Raw genomic sequence first — 22,130 nt, forward strand, 5'->3', positions numbered from 1 at the left:
TTGATTTAAGAATATAAGACCTAAGATTTTTTTACAGCAACACATACTGCTGAAAATAGCTATGTAGCTAACGTCTATATGCCACTCATCTCTGCTGCACAGCACTGGATGGATTATGTCCTCATTCCTCCTGTGCTGTGAACTGCAGCAATGTCTCGGTCTCAACCTCAGGTAACTAGAGAAATCCTAGGCAAGGGGCCAGCTAAAAAATTGGGTAGGAAAAGATGAAAGCCGAGGTTATATGTACTATAACTAAAGCAACTGTTATATAGCCCATGAGAAAAGGAAGCAGAATTTAGGGTGGACCAATAACCCTTGGCTGTAGGATTCGTGCACCTCTTATGGATGAGCAAAAAATGTTTAATGGCACATTGGTAGGGAAAGACAGGTGCTAAGGCCTTCTTTCCTGGAATAGTATGCTGAGGAGAAATTCACCAGCATCAGTAGGAGGCCTTTTATTCTCTTCTGCATATATGCTGCAACGAGAATCCTAAGCATCAGGATTATCCCTTTTCTCACCTGGGCTCAGGATCAGCAGGTAAGAACGTGCGAGATACATAACACATCTTCAGCGGTATGCTCTTCCCATCCTTGATGTCCCGAGGAGGTAAGGCTGGAGAGTTCTTCTTGTGAGGAGGCGCTGGTGATGTGCCTTCCCAGCTCACTGGACCACCGGAGGTTGAGCCTTTGAAGAAGGGAGATATCTCCTTCATGTACTTCACTGTGGGGACAAAATGATGAATAAGTAGTACATTAACTATGTAATGAACTAGGAAGACAACTCCAGGCCTATACTATATGAATAGCAGGTCTGTCACTGGAAACATTATTGCTTCATGCCCTGGAGATAGTGATCAACCCTTGACTAAGGCTACGTTCACATTTGCGTTGTGCGCCGCAGCGTCGGCGCCGCAGCGCACAACGCAAACAAAAACGCGGCAAAACGCACGCTAAAACGCTGCGTTTTGCGCCGCATGCGCCGTTTTTGCCCGCAAGTTGGACGCAAAAAAAATGCAACTTGAAGCGTTTCTTGCGTCCAACGCTTGCGGCCATGCGGCGCAAAACGCAGCACAACGCATGTCCATGCGCCCCCATGTTAAGTATAGGGGCGCATGACGCATGCGGCGCCGACCGCAAATGTGAACGTAGCCTTAGAGACATGTCCTGTTACTGGTAGATTTCATCCTGACATTAATGAACATCATCCAAAATACCGTGCCTAAATGTCAGCCGGCAAATATGCGCATATGTATAAAATATATTTAAGCCTTCAGTATTTTTTAGCAGATGATGTCAGTTCCTTTATGTCAGTGCTGATGTGAGAATGTCTATGTAGCAATATTTTACAATGGGTGCCTAGTAAAAGCACATACAGTGGGTACAGGAAGTATTCAGACCTCTCTAAATTTTTCACTCTTTGTTTCATTGCAGCCATTTGGTAAATTAAAAAAAAAGATCATTTTTTTCTCATTAATGTACGCTCTGCACCCCATCTTGACTGAAAAAAAAGAAATGTAGTAATTTTTGCAAATGTATTAAAAAAGAAAAACTGAAATATCACATGGTCATACGTATTGAGACCCTTTGCTCAGTATTGAGTAGAAGCACCCTTTTGAGCTAGTACAGCCATTAATCTTCTTGGGAATGATGCAACAAGTTTTTCACACCTGGATTTGGGGATCCTCTGCCATTCTTCCTTGCAGATCCTCTCCAGTTCCGTCAGGTTGGATGGTGAACGTTAGTGGACAGCCATTTTCAGGTCTCTCCAGAGATGCTCAAATGGGTTTAGGTCAGGGCTCTGGCTGGGTCAGTCAAGAATGGTCACAGAGCTGTTCTGAAGCCACTCCTTTGTTATTTTAGCTGTGTGCTTAGGGTCATTTTCTTGTTGGAAGGTGAACCTTCGGCCAAGTCTGAGGTCCAGAGCACTCTGGAAGAGGTTTTCATCCAGGATCTCTCTGTACTTGGCCGCATTCATGTTTACGTCAATTGCAACCAGTCGTCCTGTCCCTGCAGCTGAAAAACACCCCCATAGTATGATGCTGCCACCACCATGTTTCATTGTTGGGATTGTATTGGGCAGGTGATGAGCAGTGCCTGGTTTTCTCCATATATACTGCTTAGAATTATCACCAAAAAGGTTCATCTTCATCTCATCAGACCAGAGAATCTTACTTCTCATAGTCTGGCAGTCCTCCATGCGTGTTTTAGCAAACTCTATGCGGGCTTTCATATGTCTTGCACTGAGGAGAGGCTTCCGTCGGGCAACTGTGCCTTAAAGGTTCGACTGGTGGAGGGCTGCAGTGATAGTTGACTTTGTGGAACTTTCTCCCACCTCCCTACTGCCTTTCTGCAGCTCAGCCACAGTGATCTTGGGGTTCTTCTTTACCTCTCTCACCAAGGCTCTTCTCCCACGATTGCTTAGTTTGGCTGGACGGCCAGGTCTAGGAAGACTTCTGGTGGTCCTAAAGTTCTTCCATTTAAGGATTATGGAAGCCACTGTGCTCTTAGGAACCTTGAGTACTGCAGAAATTCTATTCTAACCTTGGCCGGATGTGTGCCTTGCCACAATTCTGTCTCTGAGCTCCTTGGCCAGTTCCTTTGACCACATGATTCTCATTTGGTCTGACATGCACTGTGAGCTCTTATATAGACAGTTGTGTGCCTTTCCAAATTAAGTCCTATCAGTTTAATTAAACACAGTTGGACTCCAATGAAGGAGTAGATCCATCTCAAGGAGGATCACAAAGAAATGGACAGCATGTATGTGACTTGAATATGAGTGTCTGAGCAAAGGGTCTGAATACTTGTGACCATTTCAGTTTTTTTAAATTAAATTTGCAAAAATTTCTACATTTGTTTTTTTCAGTCAAGATGGAGTGCAGAGTATACATTAATGTGAAAAAAATGAACTTTTTTGAATTTACCAAATGGCTGCAATGAAAAAAAGAGTGAAAAATGTAAAGGGGTCTGAATACTTTCCGTATCCACTGTAGATTGGAGGGGTGTAAGAGGGTTAGAGGGGAGGCCACAGAACAGGAGGTTGCAGTAGTTGAGGCAGGAGATGAAGAGGGTATGCACTAGAGTTTTTGCAGATTCTTGGTTAAGGAATATGTGGATCCAGGAAATATTTTTGAGTTGAAGTCGGCAGGAAGTGGAAAGGGCTTAGATATGTGGTTTGAAGGAGAGATCAGAGTCAAGGATTACCCTGGGGCAGCAAGCTTGCAGGACTAGGGAGAGTGAGCAGCCATTGACTTTGATGAATAGGTCTGTTGGGAGGGGGGGGGGTTGACTGGGATGGGGTGAATATAATGCATTTTGTTTTATCCATGTTAAGTTTTAGAAATCTAGCAGAGAAGAAAGATAAAATAGCGGACAGACGTTGTGGGATTCTGGTTAGTAAGGAGGAAATATCGGGTTCAGAGAGGTAGGTCTGTGTGTCATCAGCATAGAGGTGTACTGAAAGCCGTGGGACTCTATGAGCTGTCCCAGGCCGAAGGTGTAGATGGAGAAGAGAAGGGGTCCTAGAACTACACATTAGAATTACACTATACACATTAGATGCCTGTTGGCCAAACATAGGTTCAGCCAATTGTTCTGCTGGCAGATATCTCATCATCCCTACCATACAGAGGAGCATTTGTTCTGCTGAGCGCTCCTGGGTTCTCTACGAGAGAGAAGCTGCCAAATATCTCTGGCGGTGGCATATTTATTAGGGAACAAAATGATTGGCCGAATCCTAGTGTCCCCTGACATCGTTTATTGGGGTACATCATACACATTAGACTGACAAAATTGTTGCTATCAGCAGCTTTGGCCAACGTTAGTCTATAGTGTTTGAGGGCCCTTACTCAGGTTGTAAAACTCAGTGAGGGAACCTGTCATGTCAAATAATGCTATGGGGCTAATCTGCAGGAGAATAGTGTTCTGACACCGTGCAGTGCCAGCACTGAGAGCCCCGCTGCCAAGAGAAAATCAACTTTATTTTCCCCAGCAGCATTCAGCTTCTAGTCATAGGGTTGCGCCGCCATGATTTCAGGTGCCGTTCTGTGAATGAAGAGCAGCGGCTATAACCGCGCCCCCGGCACTGACTGACAGCAGTACGAGAGTTATGGCTGGCTGTCAATCAGTGCTGGGGACGTGGTTACAGCCGCTCTCTATACAGAAAGTGGTGATTGAAACCACGCCGGCCCACCCCTATGATGGGAAAATGAATGCTGCTGGGTGTAATAAAGTTCAATTTCTCTCGGCAGCGGGGCTCTCAGTGCCGGCGCCGCATGGTGTCAGAATGCTATTAGCCTGCAGATTAACCCCATATCTGCTGGATAATAACGTTACTTTACATGACAGGTTCACTTTAAGTGGTCAGGCCACCAAAATACATCCCTATATAACAGAAAAACAACTTGAAATTGTGTATAGAAAAGCATATAAACATGTACATGCAAATGATCATAGTAAATATCTAGCAATATACTTGGAAAACATGGGCGTATAGATTTACTACCTGTAGATTCTGTATATGTGAAAATTCTTTTTTTATCCCCTTACAATCAATCCTATGTGTTCTTGTCTCAGCATAAATAATTGAAATATCAATCTAGAAAGTCACTTTGAAAAAAAAACAGCTCAGGGCGTAACACGAAGTGTGTTCTGAATGGCGGACAGCTGGATCCCTGTGGCACACACACACAATCTGGATGCAATAAGTGCACTTACTCATCACACAACTATTTTATTTGGAAAGTTCAAAGTACAATATGACTTTACTGTTTCCTAATGTACAGAGGCTTCAGAACTGCAAGGAAAACACGGGGACACATTTGTATTCAAGCAGAAAGAAAAGTTAAATGATTGGACAGAACTGTTCATACTATGCACCATGCACACTTTGCAGATTGCACATGACTCCTATAGCAGCCCCACTGGGGTCATGATGACCTCTCACTTATTACACATTGGAATCCATGCATTAAAGGGAATTTGTCACCAGGTTTTTGCTACCTAATCTGACTAGAGCATAATGTAGGGGAAGAGACCCTGATTCCAGTGATGTGTCACTTACTGGGCAGCTTTGTGTAGTTTTAATAAAATCACTGTTTTATCTGCAGGAGAATATCACTAGAGGACTAGCAGACGTGCTTCCAGGTAGTCCAATCACATCCCCTCCACTGCCTATGCACAGTATACACAGCCTGCCAATCAGTGGTGTGGGCGGGGTTATACAGAGCTCCGGTAGGTCTGCAGCAGATAAATCAGTTTTTAATCAAAACTGCAGCAAGCAGCCCAGTAAATGATACATTGCTGAAATCAGGGTCTCTGTCCCTACATCATGCTGCTCTCATATGTATTAGACACAATCTTGTGACAGCTTCCCCTTAAAAGATACTTTAACAGCATTTTTTCACATTTACTGTATATAAACCGCAGATAAAATACGTTAGTCCATGCACAGTCTCCTTTCTTCCATTTTTTTTTACATTGAAGCTGCTTAATTACTAGTGTATCTCAGAAGCTTGCGTGGTGGCTTAGTGGTCAGACTGTTGATTTGCAACACTGGGGTCCTGGGTTAAAATCCCACCAAGGACAACATCTGCGAGATGGTTGTACCTGTGTTTGAGTGGATTTCCTCCCACACTTCAAAGACATACTGATAAAAAATTTTAATTGTGATCCCCAATGGGGACAGTGAAGATAATGTCTATGAAGCGCAGTGCAATATGATGGTGCTATATAAGCGGAGCATAATACATAAATAAATTGATTCACATTCAAAGGCGGACCTTGTTATTGCTGAGTCGAGGATTAAAGTAACTGGGCCACTAGTTCTTGTGATGGCGATGTATGGCATAATTTCTATTAGAGATTATGTACACTACTATATTACGGCAGTGTACAAACTCACAGATAAACAGAACCCTTTTGCTGTGTAATAGTATGCAGGTGCTGAGCATGTCACCACGGAACAGACAGACCAACAGTTGAGGGGTTTAATAACAGGAATCAGGTTCTCCTCGCAGGGAGGAAGCAGTGGAAAATAACTAGCAATAAAACAGTGCAAAAATATGGGAGTGAAACAATGTAACCGAAGTAAGCAAGATTTCTTGAGAAAAGAACACTTATCAGTCTGATGAGGACTTGCTTGAAGGGTCGTCTTCTCCAACGTAGGTGCCGAGAAACAGCGGCACTTGTCGTCCCTCTGTTGTCCGTGGGCTGAGTAGTCTCTAGGAGCCTGCTGCCTGGGGTTTCGGGAGTTAATGTGGTATGCGCAGGCTCTGAGTCTTTAGCTTTTACAGCACAGCCAGGAATCAGGGGCTCTGCACTGTTAAGTCTCTGTACCAGGAATCAGGGGCTCTGCACTGTTAAGTCTCTGTACCAGGAATCACAGTCTCTGTACTGATACCGCGGGGACCAGGGGGTCGAAGTCTCTGCACGGGCCAATGTCTCTACACGGGTCTCAAAGCGCCCCTCTCCAGTCATAGCAGAGTCCGCTTTCATGTACTCACAAGATGCCGTCTTTCTGGGCAATCTCCCTTTATTTGTCCTCAGAGAGAGAGCTCTCTCTCTCCCGGAGCGCAGCTGCACCCTGCTCTGACTGCTGCTCACGCTGCTCTGTCCCCTGCGCGTGTGCCTTTCCCGCTCTCTTCCCGCTTCCTTCCTGTCCCAGTCTCTAAGTCTGCCCCTTGGGGAACCTGTAGCACAGCTCAATGGTTCCAGGCACAGAGCCGAGAAGGTAACCGCCCCCAGACTCTTCTTGTGTTTTACCTCCTTACATTCCCCCCTCTTTCTGCTCGCCATTCCACGGGCTAGATCTTCAGGAGTTCCTGTTGGCACAATCTGCTGCCAGATGAACTCGTCCTGATTGTAGCGAACAGGGGGTACACCAGCCGTTGAACGTTCAGAGCGTCTCAAACCAGCAGGGGCGGTGGTGTCAACTGCTGTGGGAGGAGTCGAGGCTTCCTCCGATACGTTGGTAGTTTCAGGCACCAGCCCTGTTCCTGGGTTCCCCGGGAGAGATTGGGAGTCTTCCTCGTCTTCCACATCTACATTGATCACTGGCGCAGCCGGTGGGGGCACTGGAGCCAACTGGACTGATTCAGGATCTCGAGACAAACATGGACGCAACATATTCCTGTGCAGTGTGCGGGTGGGAGTCCCCTCTTCCATTTCGGGCTGGACCTCATAAACGGGACCCCCGTTGCCGAGCTGCCGCTTCACTCGGTACGGCCTTTTCTCCCACCGGTACTCTAGTTTGTTGTGTGGGAGCTTTTCCCTCACTAAGACTCGGTCTCCAGGCTGCAGGGCTGTCCCCTTTTGAGGAGCTACCTGGGAATGCTCCAATTCTTGCAGCCGGTTATGCACTAGACATTGAATTGTCCGCAGCTGATGACGATGTTCTTGAACCCAGGAGTACACCCCCGTTCGTGGGTAGTCCTCCTCGGGTTCCAGCGCCAGCTCTGCCAGTCCCTTCCCGGGTCGGCGAAAGAACAGAGAGTAGGGGGTGAATCCAGTGGTGCTGTGTTTCCGATTGTTATATGCCCACACCAATTCAGGGACGGACTCAGTCCACTTCGCCTTCTGGTCCTCTTCCAGGGTCCTCAGCATTTGAATCAGAGTGCGGTTAAATCTTTCACAAGCCCCATTCCCCTGTGGATGATAAGGGGTGGTCCGGGACTTATCGATTTTGTACAGCTGGTGCAGCTCCTCCATCACTCTTCCGAGGAAGCAGGCCCCTTGATCAGAATGGATGCGCTTGGGACACCCGTACACCTGTATGAAGTGTTTGCAGATTGCGTGAGCAGCAGACTCGGCAGTCTGGTCCCGTATGGGCGTCACTATGGCAAATTTAGTAAAGTGGTCTATCATCACGAAACAAAGATCAAAGCCTTGGTGTGCTGGTCCAATTGTCAAGTAATCTATTGCCAGTAGGTCCATGGGGCCAGAAGACCTCACCGTCTCTGTGGGAGCTCGTTGTTCTGGTGGTTTGACCAGCTCACAACTTCTGCATTGCTGACATACTTTCTCCACAATGTTCCTTAAGTGGGGGTGATAAAATAGGCGCTGTAACCACTGGAAAGTTTTTTCTGGCCCAAAGTGTGCTCCTTTCTCATGTGCTTCCTTAGCCACCTGGTCTATCAAGGATGAGGGAATCACCATCTGCCATACAAGACTGAGTTCTGTTTGCAGGAATACCTTCCGTTACAGGATACCATCCCGCAACTGGAGCCTCTCCCACTGGCGTAGCATCTTCAGTACTTCAGGTGACATGGACCTCCTCTCGTGCCGATTGGGCATTTGTTCAGACACGACCCACCTTCTCAACTGAGCTAGCTCCGGATCCTCCTGCTGCACTCAGACCCACTCATCTCGGGGCTGCTCCAGCAAATTCACACAGGCCTCTTTCTGTTCAATTTCCCACGCCGCTGCCACCATCCTGGTAGTCTCTCCAAAACCTGGAACCTCCACATCTTCCAGTTGTTCATCCTGGCTGGGTGCTGGTTTGCGATAGTTTACTCGGGAGAGGGCATCCACATGAACATTCTCAGCTCCTCTTTTATACGAAATTCTGTATCGGAACTTGGCCATTCGGGCTACCCAACATTGTTCTAGGGCACCTAACTTGGCATTCTCGAGATGGGCCAACGGATTGTTATCGGTGCGTACATGAACTTCTGAGCCAGCCAGATATTCCGCGAACCTCTCAGTCATTGCTCACACCAGCGCCAACAACTCCAGCTTAAATGAACTGTAGTTTTCTGGATTCCTTTCCAAGTCATGCAAAGACCGACTGGCGTATGCGATGACGAGCTCTTTCTCGTCCTGCATCTGCGATAGTACGGCCCCGAGGCTCTGCAGGCTCCCATCAGTGTGCAAGATGCACGGTTGTGTGAAGTCAGCGTAGGCCAGCACGGGGGCCTCCGTCAAAGCCTTCTTCAAAGCCAAGAATGCCTCCTCCTGATGTATGTTCCTGTTTTTGGCGCAAGAGGGCACTCCCCTCAACAACTCCTGGAGTGGATTAGCAAGGCGGGTAAAGTCTTTTACAAAAAGCGTCTTAAGTATCCTGTGAGTCCCAGGAACGCACGCACATCTTTCAGTTTTTGGAGTTGGCCACTCTTGTACTGCAGCGATCTTCTCCTGGGAAGGCCTCACCCCCTCAGCGGAGACAACGTGTCCCAAGTATTCAATCTCGGTACGGAAGAGGTGACATTTCTAGGGTTTCACTTTCAAGCCATACTTCTGTAGCTGACTCAGAACTTGCTCTAGTCTCTGCAGATGCTCCTCAAAGGTGGGGCAAAGACGATGATATCATTCAAGTGTCAGGACTCTGAACATTTTTTATTACCTTTTTGTGCATTACTGCCCTTTTCCAAGATGGCGTCTTTGGTCTCATGTGCACTGTGTCTTCCTGCTATAAAACTCCACCCCAGCCTTCAGTCTGTGCTAGAGTATTCTGCCTTGCATCCAGCTCCTGACCTCTGGTGACTCCCTGGCTATATACCTGCTCCTGTGAACCTGTGTGGTGATCCTGCTACTCTGCTCTGAGTTCCTGCTGCATACACCAGTTCCGGTAATCCTCCTTCATCTGCTGCTCGTGTTTGCTTCCATCTGCATTTGCTGGACATGTAAGCTGTTTCTGCTCTGCAAGAACCAGGTTGAGCTAAGATATTATTTGAACTGCCTTATAAGCATATCTATCTGTGTTGTGGACTAAGCAAGGACTTATTCGTGCCAAGTATCCTCAAGAATAATTGTGCTTCATAGACTTTCTGCGTGATTGCATTTTCCTCTGAAGTTTCCTATAGACTGCTGAGCTGCATTTGATATTTGCACCAAGTGTTGTGGACTTGAGTTTCTCTCTGCACCTGTTTGAATCACCATGTGATAATATAGACTTTACCACTTATAAAACTGTGTCCTGTAGTTGTCCTGTTCCACGCAAAGAGTCTCCTGAGTTATCCCCTATAATTATTACAGGATACTCTAGCCTAAAAAAAAGGAGACTGCTGGAACAATGACTGCAGAAAGCAGACTAGAGCAGGTGTTTTCCATAATTAGATCACTGCAGAAAGATGTGGAAGGTCTGCAAAAGAAGTTTGGAAGCTTTGAACTCAATCAACAAGTGTTTGGACAGACTTTGCAGGACTTAAGCACCCGCATGGCAGCCCAGGAAAACAAACTTGCTGGCATAGAGTCCCAGTATGGATGGGCTTTTCAGGACATAAGCACGCAAATAGCTGCACAAGCGACTTTTCCCTCTGGGCAACCGCTACCAGCTAGCCCACCTAAGTTGCCCCATTCAGATTTAATGGTGATCGCGACAAATTTCGTGGCTTTGTGAATCAATGTATGCTATATTTTGATGTGCATGCTGACCGTTTTCCTAATGATAGATCCAAAGTATTGTGTGTAATAATGCTGCTGACCGCACGAGCGCTCGCCTGGGCGAATCCGATGATTGAGTCTCGTGACCCACGGTTAAATAACTTGGATGATTTCTTGGCCGCTATGGCATTAATGTTTGATGATCCTAATCGTCGTGCAACCGCTGAATCTGCTTTATTGTCTTTACGCCAGGCAAAACGTTCTGTTATTGAGTATGCTACTGAATTCACGAGATTAGCGGTAGATACCAATTGGGACAGTTATGCACAATTGCCTATTTTTAAAAGGGGTCTGTCTAGTATTGTAAAAGATGAACTAGCTCGCTCTGAGTCACCACAAGAGCTAGAGACATTTATACAGCATTGTGTGCGCATTGACATTTGCCTTACTGAGCGTAGGCAGGAGAAGTTTGCTGCATATAACTGTATTTCTAACTTTTCCCTTCCTTCCAAAGAGCCTGCAGGTAAAACATCTTGGGAGGAGGAGGCAGTGCCCATGCAAATTGATTCCGTTCAGAGGCGCGAGATCAATGAGTGCCGGGAGCATCGCCTTCGTGAAAGTCTATGTTTCTACTGTGGCCAGTCTGACCACTTCTTGATCAATTGTCCTAAGTGTCCTAGACGGCCTAACAATGTGCTAGCAGCGGTAGGGGAGTATGACAACTGTGATGATGAATCTGACATCTCTGAATGTAGCCTGCCTTTAAACGCTGTATTCCATTCACTTTCTATGACTTCACCCCCCAAGGAGCTTAAGGAAAAGAACTCTCACTGTTCTCTCCCTATTAAGATCCTGTGTTCAGGACAGTGGATTTCCAGTGCAGCTATGATTGACTCTGGTGCAGGTGGCAATTTAATGGATATCGCATTTGCCAAGGAACATGGTATTGAAATTCAGCAAAGAGCCTCTCCAATTACCATGGAAACAGTGGATGGGTCACCTTTAATCTCTGGGCCTGTGGATCAGGAGACCGTATCCCTTGAAATTTTGTTGGAGCCTAATCATCAGGAGCAACTTTCTTTCTTGCTAATTTCTTCTCCTCATTTTCCTGTGATTTTAGGCATTCCTTGGTTGCTTTCTCAGAACCCAATTATCAACTGGGAGACCAAGGAGATTATCTTTCCAACAAGGAGCAACTCAGCGTTAACAGAAGCTGTCCCTGAGTACACGGCTACGGAACCACATGTACAGGTATTTTCTTTACCTCCAGCATATAAAGAGTTCTCTGACATCTGTGACAAGAAGAATGCAGATCAGCTTCCTCCACACAGGCATTATGATTGTCCCATTGAGTTGCTTCCTGGGGCAGCTATTCCTTTTGGTAACGTATACACTTTGGCGGCACCTGAGCTTCAAGCCTTAAAGGAGTATATTGATGAAAATCTGGCCAAATGCTTCATACGTCCTTCTTCCTCACCAGCAGGGGCACCTATCTTTTTTGTAAAGAAGAAAGATGGGACCCTGAGACCCTGTGTTGACTAGCGGGAACTCAATAAGGTAACGGTACAAAACCGTAACGGTCTTTGCCTCTGATTCCCGAATTACTGGAAAGAGTCCGCCATGCTAAGGTGTTCTCTAAACTGGATCTTCGTGGGGCTTATAATTTGGTGCGCATTCGTCCAGGGGATGAGTGGAAGACAGCATTCAGATGCCGGTATGGACAATTTGAATCTCTTGTGATGCCCTTCGGGCTTTGTAACGCCCCTGCAACGTTTCAACACCTTGCTAATGACATTTTCAGAGATTTGTTGGACCAGTTTGTAGTGATCTATTTGGACGATATACTAATCTTTTCTGACTCTCTACAGGAACATGAAGAACATGTCAAAACTGTTTTAAGACGTCTGAAAGAGAACAATCTGTATATTAAGGCAGAGAAATGCGAGTTCCATCGTTCTGAGATACAGTTCATAGGTTATATCATCTCTCCCCAGGGGCTAAACATGGAATCTGGTAAGATTCAGGCTATCCTTGGCTGGCCGGTACCCAAGAACGTTAAGGAGGTCCAATATTTTATTGGTTTTGCAAATTTCTACAGATGCTTCATTCGAAATTTTTCTGATATTGTCCGTCCCATTACTTCCTTGACAAAGAAGGAAAAGCCCTTTAAGTGGTCATCACAGGCTCAGGAAGCTTTTGATTGGCTTAAGATCTGTTTCACATCAGCACCGCTGTTGATACACCCAGATCCAACACTTTCTTTCATTGTGGAGGTGGACGCTTCTGATAATGCTTTGGGGGCTATTCTCTCCCAAAGAACTGGAGAGGAGGGTCTGCTACATCCTTGTGCTTTCTTTTCCCGTAGACTAACCTCAGCAGAGAAGAATTACGACGTGGGAGACAAGGAATTGCTGGCTATTATTGCGGCTTTCAAAGAATGGAGGCATCATCTGCAAGGAGCTGCACAACAGATCATAGTGCTAACTGACCATCACAATTTAGAGTTCCTTAGATCTGCTAGATGTCTTTCTCCTCGTCAGGCTCGTTGGAACTTATTTTTAAATCAATTTAACTTTGTTATCTCGTACCGTCCAGGTTCTCGTAATGGGAAGGCTGATGCTTTATCCCGAATCCATGCTGCGGATTCCGTACCTGGAGCCCCGTCCAAGACCATTCTATCTGATGCCAATTTAATCGGAGTTATCCACGATCAGGACTTGTGGAAGGAGTGCAGGGAGGATTATGACGGTGATGTATTTCTGGCCAACCCACCTGTGGATATTAATCTTGTCTTTAAGGGTGGCATGTGGTTCAGAGATCGACGTATCTACGTCCCTGAGGTCGTCCGTCTGCAGATCCTCAAGTTGGTACATGACTCCAAGTTGGCTGGTCACAGGGGGGTACAGAAGACACAAGAGTTCCTGAGCCGATTCTTCTGGTGGCCAACTTGCCTGAAGGATACCAAGGACTATGTTCTCTCTTGCGAGGTATGTGCTCGTTACAAGACTCCTCATGTGGCACCTACGGGTCTTCTACAACCATTACCTGTTCCGTCCCGCCCTTGGAGGTCTACTGTATATCAATGGACTTTATTGTGGAGCTGCCTACATCGGAGGGCATGAATACAATCATGGTGGTAGTTGATCGCTTGACTAAAGCTGCTCATTTTGTTCCATGCACCGGCCTCCCCTCAGCTAAAGATACAGTGAACTTGGTTATACAGAATGTCTTTCGGTTGCATGGGGTTCCGGATGAGATCATCTCTGACCGTGGAGTGCAGTTCACTTCAAGATTCTGGAAGGGGTTTTGCTCTGCACTCAATATTAATGTCTGTCTCTCTTCCGCTAACCATCCCCAGACAAATGGTCAGACTGAGCGTACCAAACAGACGCTGGAACAATATCTAAGATGCTATGTCAGCCATCTCCAGGATGATTGGTTGGAGTTGCTGCCGTTAGCCGAATTTTCATATAACAATTCTCAGAGCGCCTCCACTAAATTTACACCTTTCTTTGCCAATCTGGGTTATCATCTGTGTATCTTACCTAGGTCTCCAATTAATTCTCTGGTTCCGGCAGTGGAGGAAAGGCTGACTGCCATGAGGCAAAATCTGGAGGCTCTAAAGGAATCCCTGACCACAGCTCAAGAACGTTATAAGAGATCGGCTCATAGATTCCGTAAACCTGCACCCATGTTCAAGGTAGGAGATTCCGTGTGGTTAGCAACTAAGAATCTGAAGTTAAACGTTCCTTCACAAAAACTTGGACAGAAATTAATTGGCCCTTTCAAGATCAACGGTATTGTGAGCTCTGTGGCCTGCCGGCTGAAGCTGCCTAGGACTATGAAGGTACACCCAGTTTTTCATGTATCTTTACTAAAGCCTGTATCTCCTAATACCTTCCAGGGACGTGTTGTGCCACCTCCGCAGCCTGTGGTGATTGATGGGCAAGAACAATTTGTGGTGGAGAAAATTGTTGATTCCAGGATTCGCAGGAATCGGCTCCAATATCTGATAAGATGGCAGGGATATCCCCCTGAGGAAGACTTGGGAACCTGTGGAAAACATCAATGCCCAACAGAAAATTTCTCGTTTTCATCAGAGATTCCCTGAGAAACCAGGTCCAGGATCGTCCTGAGGCCGCTTCTAAGGAGGGAGTAATGTCAGGACTCTGAACATTTTTTATTACCTTTTTGTGCATTACTGCCCTTTTCCAAGATGGCGTCTTTGGTCTCATGTGCACTGTCTTCCTGCTATAAAACTCCACCCCAGCCTTCAGTCTGTGCTAGAGTATTCTGCCTTGCATCCAGCTCCTGACCTCTGGTGACTCTCTGGCTATATACCTGCTCCTGTGAACCTGTGGGGTTATTCTGCTACTCTGCTCTGAGTTCCTGCTGCATACACCAGTTTCCAGTAATCCTCCTTCATCTGCTGCTCGTGTTTGCTTCCATCTGCATTTGCTGGACATGTAAGCTGTTTCTGCTCTGCAAGAACCTGAGACTATTACCCAGACCTCCCTGGTTGAGCTAAGATATTATTTGAACTGCCTTATAAGCATATCTATCTGTGTTGTGGACTAAGCAAGGCGTTGTCAAGTATCCTCAAGAATAATTGTACTTCATAGACTTTCTGTGTGATTGCATTTTCCTCTGAAGTTTCCTATAGACTGCTGAGCTGTATTTGATATTTGCACCAAGTGTTGTGGACTTGAGTTTCTCTCTGCACCTGTTTGAATCACCGTGTGATAATATAGACTTTACCACTTATAAAACTGTGCCCTGTAGTTGTCTTGTTCCACGCAAAGAGTCTCCTGAGTTATCCCCTATAATTATTACACCAAGTAGATCAAAGTGGCTTCAAAGTTCAGGTCTCCCAGACATCTCTCCATGAGTCGTTGAAATGTTCCTGGGGCGTTTGCTAGGCCGAAGGGCATCCGGTCGAACTCATACAGTCCCATCGGAAGGATGAAAGCCGTCTTGGCTCGGTCTTGCTCAGACATGGGAACCTGCCAGTAGCCGCTGGCCAAGTCTAACGTGGAGAAATATCTGGCATTCCCTAGTGCCGTCAGGGACTCCTCTATCCTGGGCAGTGGGTACGAGTCCCGCACTGTGCAAGCGTTGAGCCGGCGATAGTCCACACAGAACCGCAGGGACCCGTCTTTATTTCTCACCAAGACTATAGGGGCAGCCCACGGGCTCTGACTCTCGCATATAACTCCCTTCTTCAGCATGTGTGACAGCATTCCCTTCACCTCCTGGTACATCTGAGGGGCTATTTGGCGGCACCCTTTCCGGATTGGTGCCGCATCCCCGGTGGGTATCTCGTGGGTGATGGCCATGGTACGTCCAAAGTCATCTTCATCTTTGGCGAACGCATCCTGAAATTTCCCCAATATGGCTTCCACCTGAGGTACCTGCTGCGGATTAAGTTCTGAGAGCTCCGCCCTCATGCGTTCCAGTATCTGGCGCCCTTCTTGCAGTAATCTGGGGTCCGGAGCTGCCTCCGCTTTGACGGTCACCAGCTATGGATCTTCTGGCCTTGCTGTCAGCTGTACCGCCTCAGTGGGGACCAACTCGTCTGGGAGGCCCAGGATTTGAGCGACTTCGCTTCTAGGGGGCAAAGTTGTATCTGTCTCCCACAAATTGATGCAGTGCACAAGGACAGTTCCATCCCGCACTGTAGCCAGGGACCGTGCAACCAATATTCCTGACGGCAGCTGGTCAGCTCTGCTGGGCTCAATTTGGACTTCGACCCCTTCCAGCGGGATGCCAGCTCGTACAGGCAGGGGAAGCACCGTCTGCCCAGGGGGCAACACTTGATTGACTAAGATGGGGGCAACGACTTTGCCGAGTTCCTTTCCGTTGCTGTATGCTTCCCGGACCTGGGCGGTCCGTATCAGTTGTTGAAAGACCCTTCTCTGGGGGGTTTGGTCGCTCCATTGTTGCAGGAACTGTTCCGGGGACTCGTTGAAAACAAGGCTTCCGAGGTCTTTTAACACATTCATGCCCAGGGTCATGGTATGGTCTTTAGCTACCTCTCCATCCACCAGTACCACGCCTTTTCTCCCGAGGTCTTTTCCGCAGACCTCTATGTTCATCCATACCACCCCTGCGACCGGGATGGGCAAGTGATTGGCTGCCATAAGTTTGATCACAGGGCCCCATTCGGGCCGTAGCGCCTCTGTGAAGTGACAGCGGAAATATCTCTCAGGCATGGTGGTCACTTGTGAGCCGGTGTCTATCAAGCATCGCACTGCTCTTCTATTGATTTCTGCCCAAACCAGAGGGCACGTGGAAACAAGGCCGTGGGGACTTTTACTCCCCCTCCTCTGTTCTTCATGCTCTGAGCGGTGCCCCTCAAGCTCAGAGCCACCTAGTTTAAAGGAGGGCGCAGGGATGGTCGGCTCCGCCGGGGACACCATCGAGCAATGTGGCCGGATTCTCCACAAGTTTAGCATGTAAGAGGGCTTCTCCTCCTGGTAGTTTCACCCTCCCTTCGGGGGGCAGCTTCTCTGTCTCGCACCAGAGGGCTGGGCCCTTCTGCCTTGTAGGGCGTTCATGAATTGGGTCACGGTCTCCCCCTCCCGTTGTACCTGGTGAAACAGTCGCATGCGAAGTTCCCCTACGTCAGTGGGGTCCCCATGCGTCTCCTCAAGTATGCGCAGCACGTTGTCCAGGGTATCTCTCTCCCAGGGGGACCTATGCATGACAGAATCCCGCGTCTCCCCCTCCAGGGCCATCAATGCAATTTCTGCCTCCAGGGCTGGTGTCATGGGATGCATCCGCATCATTCCCCGGATACGCTCCGTCCAACTCCACAGCATTACATTGTTCCCAGTGAACCTTGGCAAATTATTCAACATGGCTCCCAGGGAAATGCTAGACCTGGGAACTTCCCCAGCTGCTTGGTCTGCCCTGTCCACGCTACCGTGTGACATCCTGCCGACTACGCCAAATGTAATAGTATGCAGGTACTGAGCATGTCACCACGGAACAGACAGACCAACAGTTGAGGGGTTTAATAACAGGAATCAGGTTCTCCTCGCAAGGAGGAAGCAGTGGAAAATAACTAGCAATAAAACAGTGCAAAAATATGGGAGTGAAATAATGTAACCAAAGTAAGCAAGATTTCTTGAGAAAAGAAAACTTATCAGTCTGATGAGGACTTGCTTGAAGGGTCGTCTTCTCCAACGTAGGTGCCGAGAAACAGCGGCACTTGTCGTCCCTCTGTTGTCCGTGGGCTGAGTAGTCTCTAGGAGCCTGCTGCCTGGGGTTTCGGGAGTTAATGTGGTATGCGCAGGCTCTGAGTCTTTAGCTTTTACAGCACAGCCAGGAATCAGGGGCTCTGCACTGTTAAGTCTCTGTACCAGGAATCAGGGGCTCTGCACTGTTAAGTCTCTGTACCAGGAATCACAGTCTCTGTACTGATACCGCGGGGACCAGGGGGTCTTAGTCTCTGCACGGGCCAATGTCTCTACACGGGTCTCAAAGCGCCCCTCTCCAATCACAGCAGAGTCCGTTTTCATGTACTCACAAGATGCAGTCTTTCTGGGAAATCTCCCCCAGACTCTTCTTGTGTTTTACCTCCTTACAACTGCATGCAGAGCGCCCATGTACAGGTTCCATGCGCACAGCTCGGATGTGTAGATGAGGCTTTATATGGTAGGGGGGCACCTATGTACAGGTTCCATGCCCACGGTTCGGCTGTGTAGATGAGGCTTTATATGGTAGGGGAAAGGCTATGTACAGGTTCCATGCCCACGGCTTGGCAGTGTAAATGAGGCTTTATATGGTAGGGGGTGTCTATGTACATGTAGGGCACCCATGTACAGGTTCCATGCCCACGGCTCGGCTATGTAAATGAGGCTTTAAATGGTAGGAGGAGTCTATGTACATGTAGAGCACCCATGTACAGGTTCCATGCCCACGGCTCGGCTGTGTAAATGAGGCTTTATATGGTAGGGGGGCGTCTATGTACATGTAGAGCACCCATGTACAGGTTCTATGCCCACAGATGGGCTGTGTAAATGAGGCTTTATATGGTAGGGGGGCGTCTATGTACATGTAGAGCGCCATTGTACAGGTTCCATGCCCACAGCTGGGCTGTGTAAATGAGGCTTTATATGGTAGGGGGAGTCTATGTACATGTAGAGCACCTATGTACAGGTTCCATGCCCACGGCTGGGCTGTGTAGATGAGGCTTTAAATGGTAGGGGGCGTCTATGTACATGTAGAGCGCCAATGTACAGGTTCCATGCCCACAGCTGGGCTATGTAATTGAGGCTTTATATGGTAGGGGGGGGCATCTATGTACATGTAGAGTGCCCATGTAGAGATTCTATGCCCACAGATGGGCTTAAATGAGGCTTTATATGGTGGGGGGAGTCTATGTACATGTAGAGCGCCAATGTACAGGTTCCATGCCCACAGCTGGGCTGTGTAAATGAGGCTTTATATGGTAGGGGGAGTCTATGTACATGTAGAGCACCTATGTACAAGTTCCATGCCCACGGCTGGGCTGTGTAGATGAGGCTTTAAATGGTAGGGGGAGTCTATGTACATGTAGAGCGCCCATGTACAGGTTTCATGCCCACGGCTCGGCTGTGTAAATGAGGCTTTATATGGTAGGGGGGCGTCTTTGTACATGTAGAGCGCCAATGTACAGGTTCCATGCCCACAGCTGGGCTATGTAAATGAGGCTTTATATGGTAGGGGGGCATCTATGTACATGTAGAGCGCCCATGTAGATTCTATGCCCACAGATGGGCTGTGTAAATGAGGCTTTATATGGTGGGGGGAGTCTATGTACATGTAGAGCGCTATTTTGTACAGGTTCCATGCCCACAGCTGGGCTGTGTAAATTAGGCTTTATATGGTAGGGGGGCGTCTATGTACATGTAGAGCGCCCATGTACAGGTTCCATGCCCACGGCTCGGCTGTGTAAATGAGGCTTTATATGGTAGGGGGGCGTCTATGTACATGTAGAACGCCCATGTACAGGTTCCATGCCCACGGTTCGGCTGTGTAAATGAGGCTTTATATGGTAGGGGGGCATCTATGTACATGTAGAACGCCCATGTACAGGTTCCATGCCCACGGTTCGGCTGTGTAAATGAGGCTTTATATGGTAGGGGGGCGTTTATGTACATGTAGAGCGCCCATGTACAGGTTCCATGCCCACAGCTGGGCTGTGTAAATGAGGCTTTATATGGTAGGGGGTGTCTATGTACATGTAGAGCGCCCATGTACAGGTTCCATGCCCACGGCTCGGCTGTGTAAATGAGGTTTTATATGGTAGGGGGGAGTCTATGTACATGTAGAGCCCATGTACAGGTTCCATGCCCACAGCTCGGCTGCGTAAATGAGGCTTTATATGGTAGGGGAATATGGCCTGTGTGTGTGTATACGCCTCCATAGCTAAATCAGTGCATTGATTAATCCAGTTCTTTCACAGTTTAGAACGTTCCAAATCTTTTTTGTTCCTTTTCGCTCCTATGAAGGTTTGGAATTAATCTGCCTTTTTAATAACATTTACAAATTCTGAAGAAAAAAGAATGCATTAGGAATTGCTGTCTTTAGCTAAGAGAAAGCCATGATAATACAGCAGGGCTGCTGTCAAATTTAGAATTTCCCCAACTACCCTGCTCTATTTTCAGATCACCTCCACAGGGGACAAGAGTAATTGCCTTTTACTGTTTCACTGACGTGATAATGTGTAAGTGATAAAATATGGGTCCAATGTCTACTAAATACGCTGCAGGAAACTCTATAATTCAGAAAGTGGAAGAGAGAAACACAGCAAGAGTCATAGTAAAACCAAAGACAATGGGGATCATCAGGTAAAAGGGATATGAAATCTATGTATTGATATCAGACATGGTGGATGCAGTTATTTTTATTGATCATTACACTGTATGCCAGTCAAGGACTTAAGCTTGAAGGCCCATTGTCTCATCAGACTATCATTAAAGGCAATCTGTATCCAGGTTTTGCTATATAATCTGAGAGCAGCATGATGTAGGGGCTGAGACTCTGATTCCAGTGTTGTGTCACTTGTTGGTCGGCATCTGTATGCTGTCATTTAAAAAAAAATTCTGCTGCAGATCCAGCAGTTCTCTGAATGCTGAGCTCTGTATAACTCCCGACTACACCACTGATTGGCAGCTTTTCGTATACACTGTGTATAGGCATAAAACTGCTAATCATTGGTGGAAGTGGGGTTATACGGAAAAGGAGGACTACCAGGAAAAAGGTAACTAGTCCTGTAGTGATACTCGTCTGCTGATAAAATACTAATTGTATTGAAAACACAACAAGTAGTCCAATAAGTGACACCGCTGGAATCAGGGTCTCTGCTCCTACATTATGCTGCTCTTAGATTACATAGAAAACCTGTTTTTCAGGGACGAAGACATCTTTGACAATGTATATCTTGGAAGAAACAAAGAATTGCACAGGTAAAAAAAAAAATTATGAGCTCTTTAATCCGTTTCCACTGATAAAAAAGCGCACTATCCTCTTTGACAATAGATTTTCACCAGTTCCCATTTGGATTTTGGATATCCAATTACTTAAAGTGAAATTGGGTAGTGTTTCTGACTTTTGGGGGTCTAGGTCCTGAGATCCCCACCGACTGCTCAAAACACTGCTATGAAGTCCGCAGCTTCTGCTTGAGCTGTGCACACACAGCAGTGTACTGGTTCAATACTAAGTCTATGGGTCTGTACATTCACGCTCACAGAGCTCTGTACAAACACACTGACTGACTATCGAGCCTGTACACCACACGGAGCAAGCAGCTAATGCAGGAGCGGTGTATTAACTGATCGATGGGGGTCCCAGATACTGCAATGATTATATATTACAGGCGCTCAAAAGTGTTTCTAAAAACTAGAGATCAGCGAAGGTGCTCGCTACCCGAGTTTGCCTAGGGTGCTCGGGTATGCACCGAGTGTCTAGGGGCCTTGAGTAATAGACAGCCACAAAATATGTGGGGAATGGCTGTCTAACAGTCGCAAAACATACGGCCACGCGGAACTAAACATGTCACCCGAGCACCCGCGATACTTGGTGCATACCCAAGCACACTGGGCAAACTGAAGTAACGAGCACCTTTGTTCATCTCTAGATTTTATATATTACAAGTGCTGAAATAGTACATTTATAATCTGTGAAAATCGGGTGCTGAGACACCCACACCCAGGAGAACGCAGAGCCCAAAGTCCTCTCTGTGAATACATAGGTGCTAAGTACGTACATCCAGCACCGCTTACAATGGAATGAAGCAGTGGTTGCACATGCTCAGTACCACTTCTGTCACAGAGTTACCGCGACAGAGCAGTACCAGAAGACCACGGCGTCTGACGGCTTCTGCTTCATCGCTAAGAAGAAGCACTTCTCCTGTGTATTAAACGTGTTTTGTTTTCTTTCAGCAGGACAGGGGTTAATAGGCCATGTGGAAATTCCTGCTTTCAGCTGTGCTCGGTTAGCCACTCCTCTCTCCTATATAAGCTAGGCCTTATAGCCAGATCTTTGTCTGAGGTAGCACTTGCTAGATAGACCTGGAGAAATGAGGAGCTGGTGTTTGGAGAGCTGGAGGAATTTATTGTGCGACAGTTGTATGGTTTGTACGCTTGGGAAATTCCTCATCCTTACCTGCCTTATTTACTCTCCCCGTCCTTCAGACCCTGGTGGTTACCCCTGTTATTTGTGAGAGAATATTTTGTGAGAGTGGAGTTTTCTTTTTACCCTTGTCTTTGTTCCCCTGTTTGTCGGGTTGGTGTACTGTTGTACACGGTAGCGCCTCTCTTCTC

General features: G+C 47.2%; 1 protein-coding gene across 1 annotated transcript in view; it reads right to left on the reverse strand.

The window, feature by feature from the left end:
- Positions 1-22,130, reverse strand: part of SNTA1 (syntrophin alpha 1) — a 78,961-nt gene that overhangs the window by 18,486 nt on the left and 38,345 nt on the right. The window contains exon 3 of the mRNA XM_077251950.1: positions 520-721. Within this exon, the coding sequence (XP_077108065.1) occupies positions 520-721 (202 nt within the window). The remainder of the gene's footprint in view (positions 1-519; positions 722-22,130) is intronic.

This window comes from Ranitomeya variabilis, chromosome 4 (assembly GCF_051348905.1).
Source record: "Ranitomeya variabilis isolate aRanVar5 chromosome 4, aRanVar5.hap1, whole genome shotgun sequence".
NCBI classification, from domain to species: Eukaryota; Metazoa; Chordata; class Amphibia; order Anura; family Dendrobatidae; genus Ranitomeya; species Ranitomeya variabilis.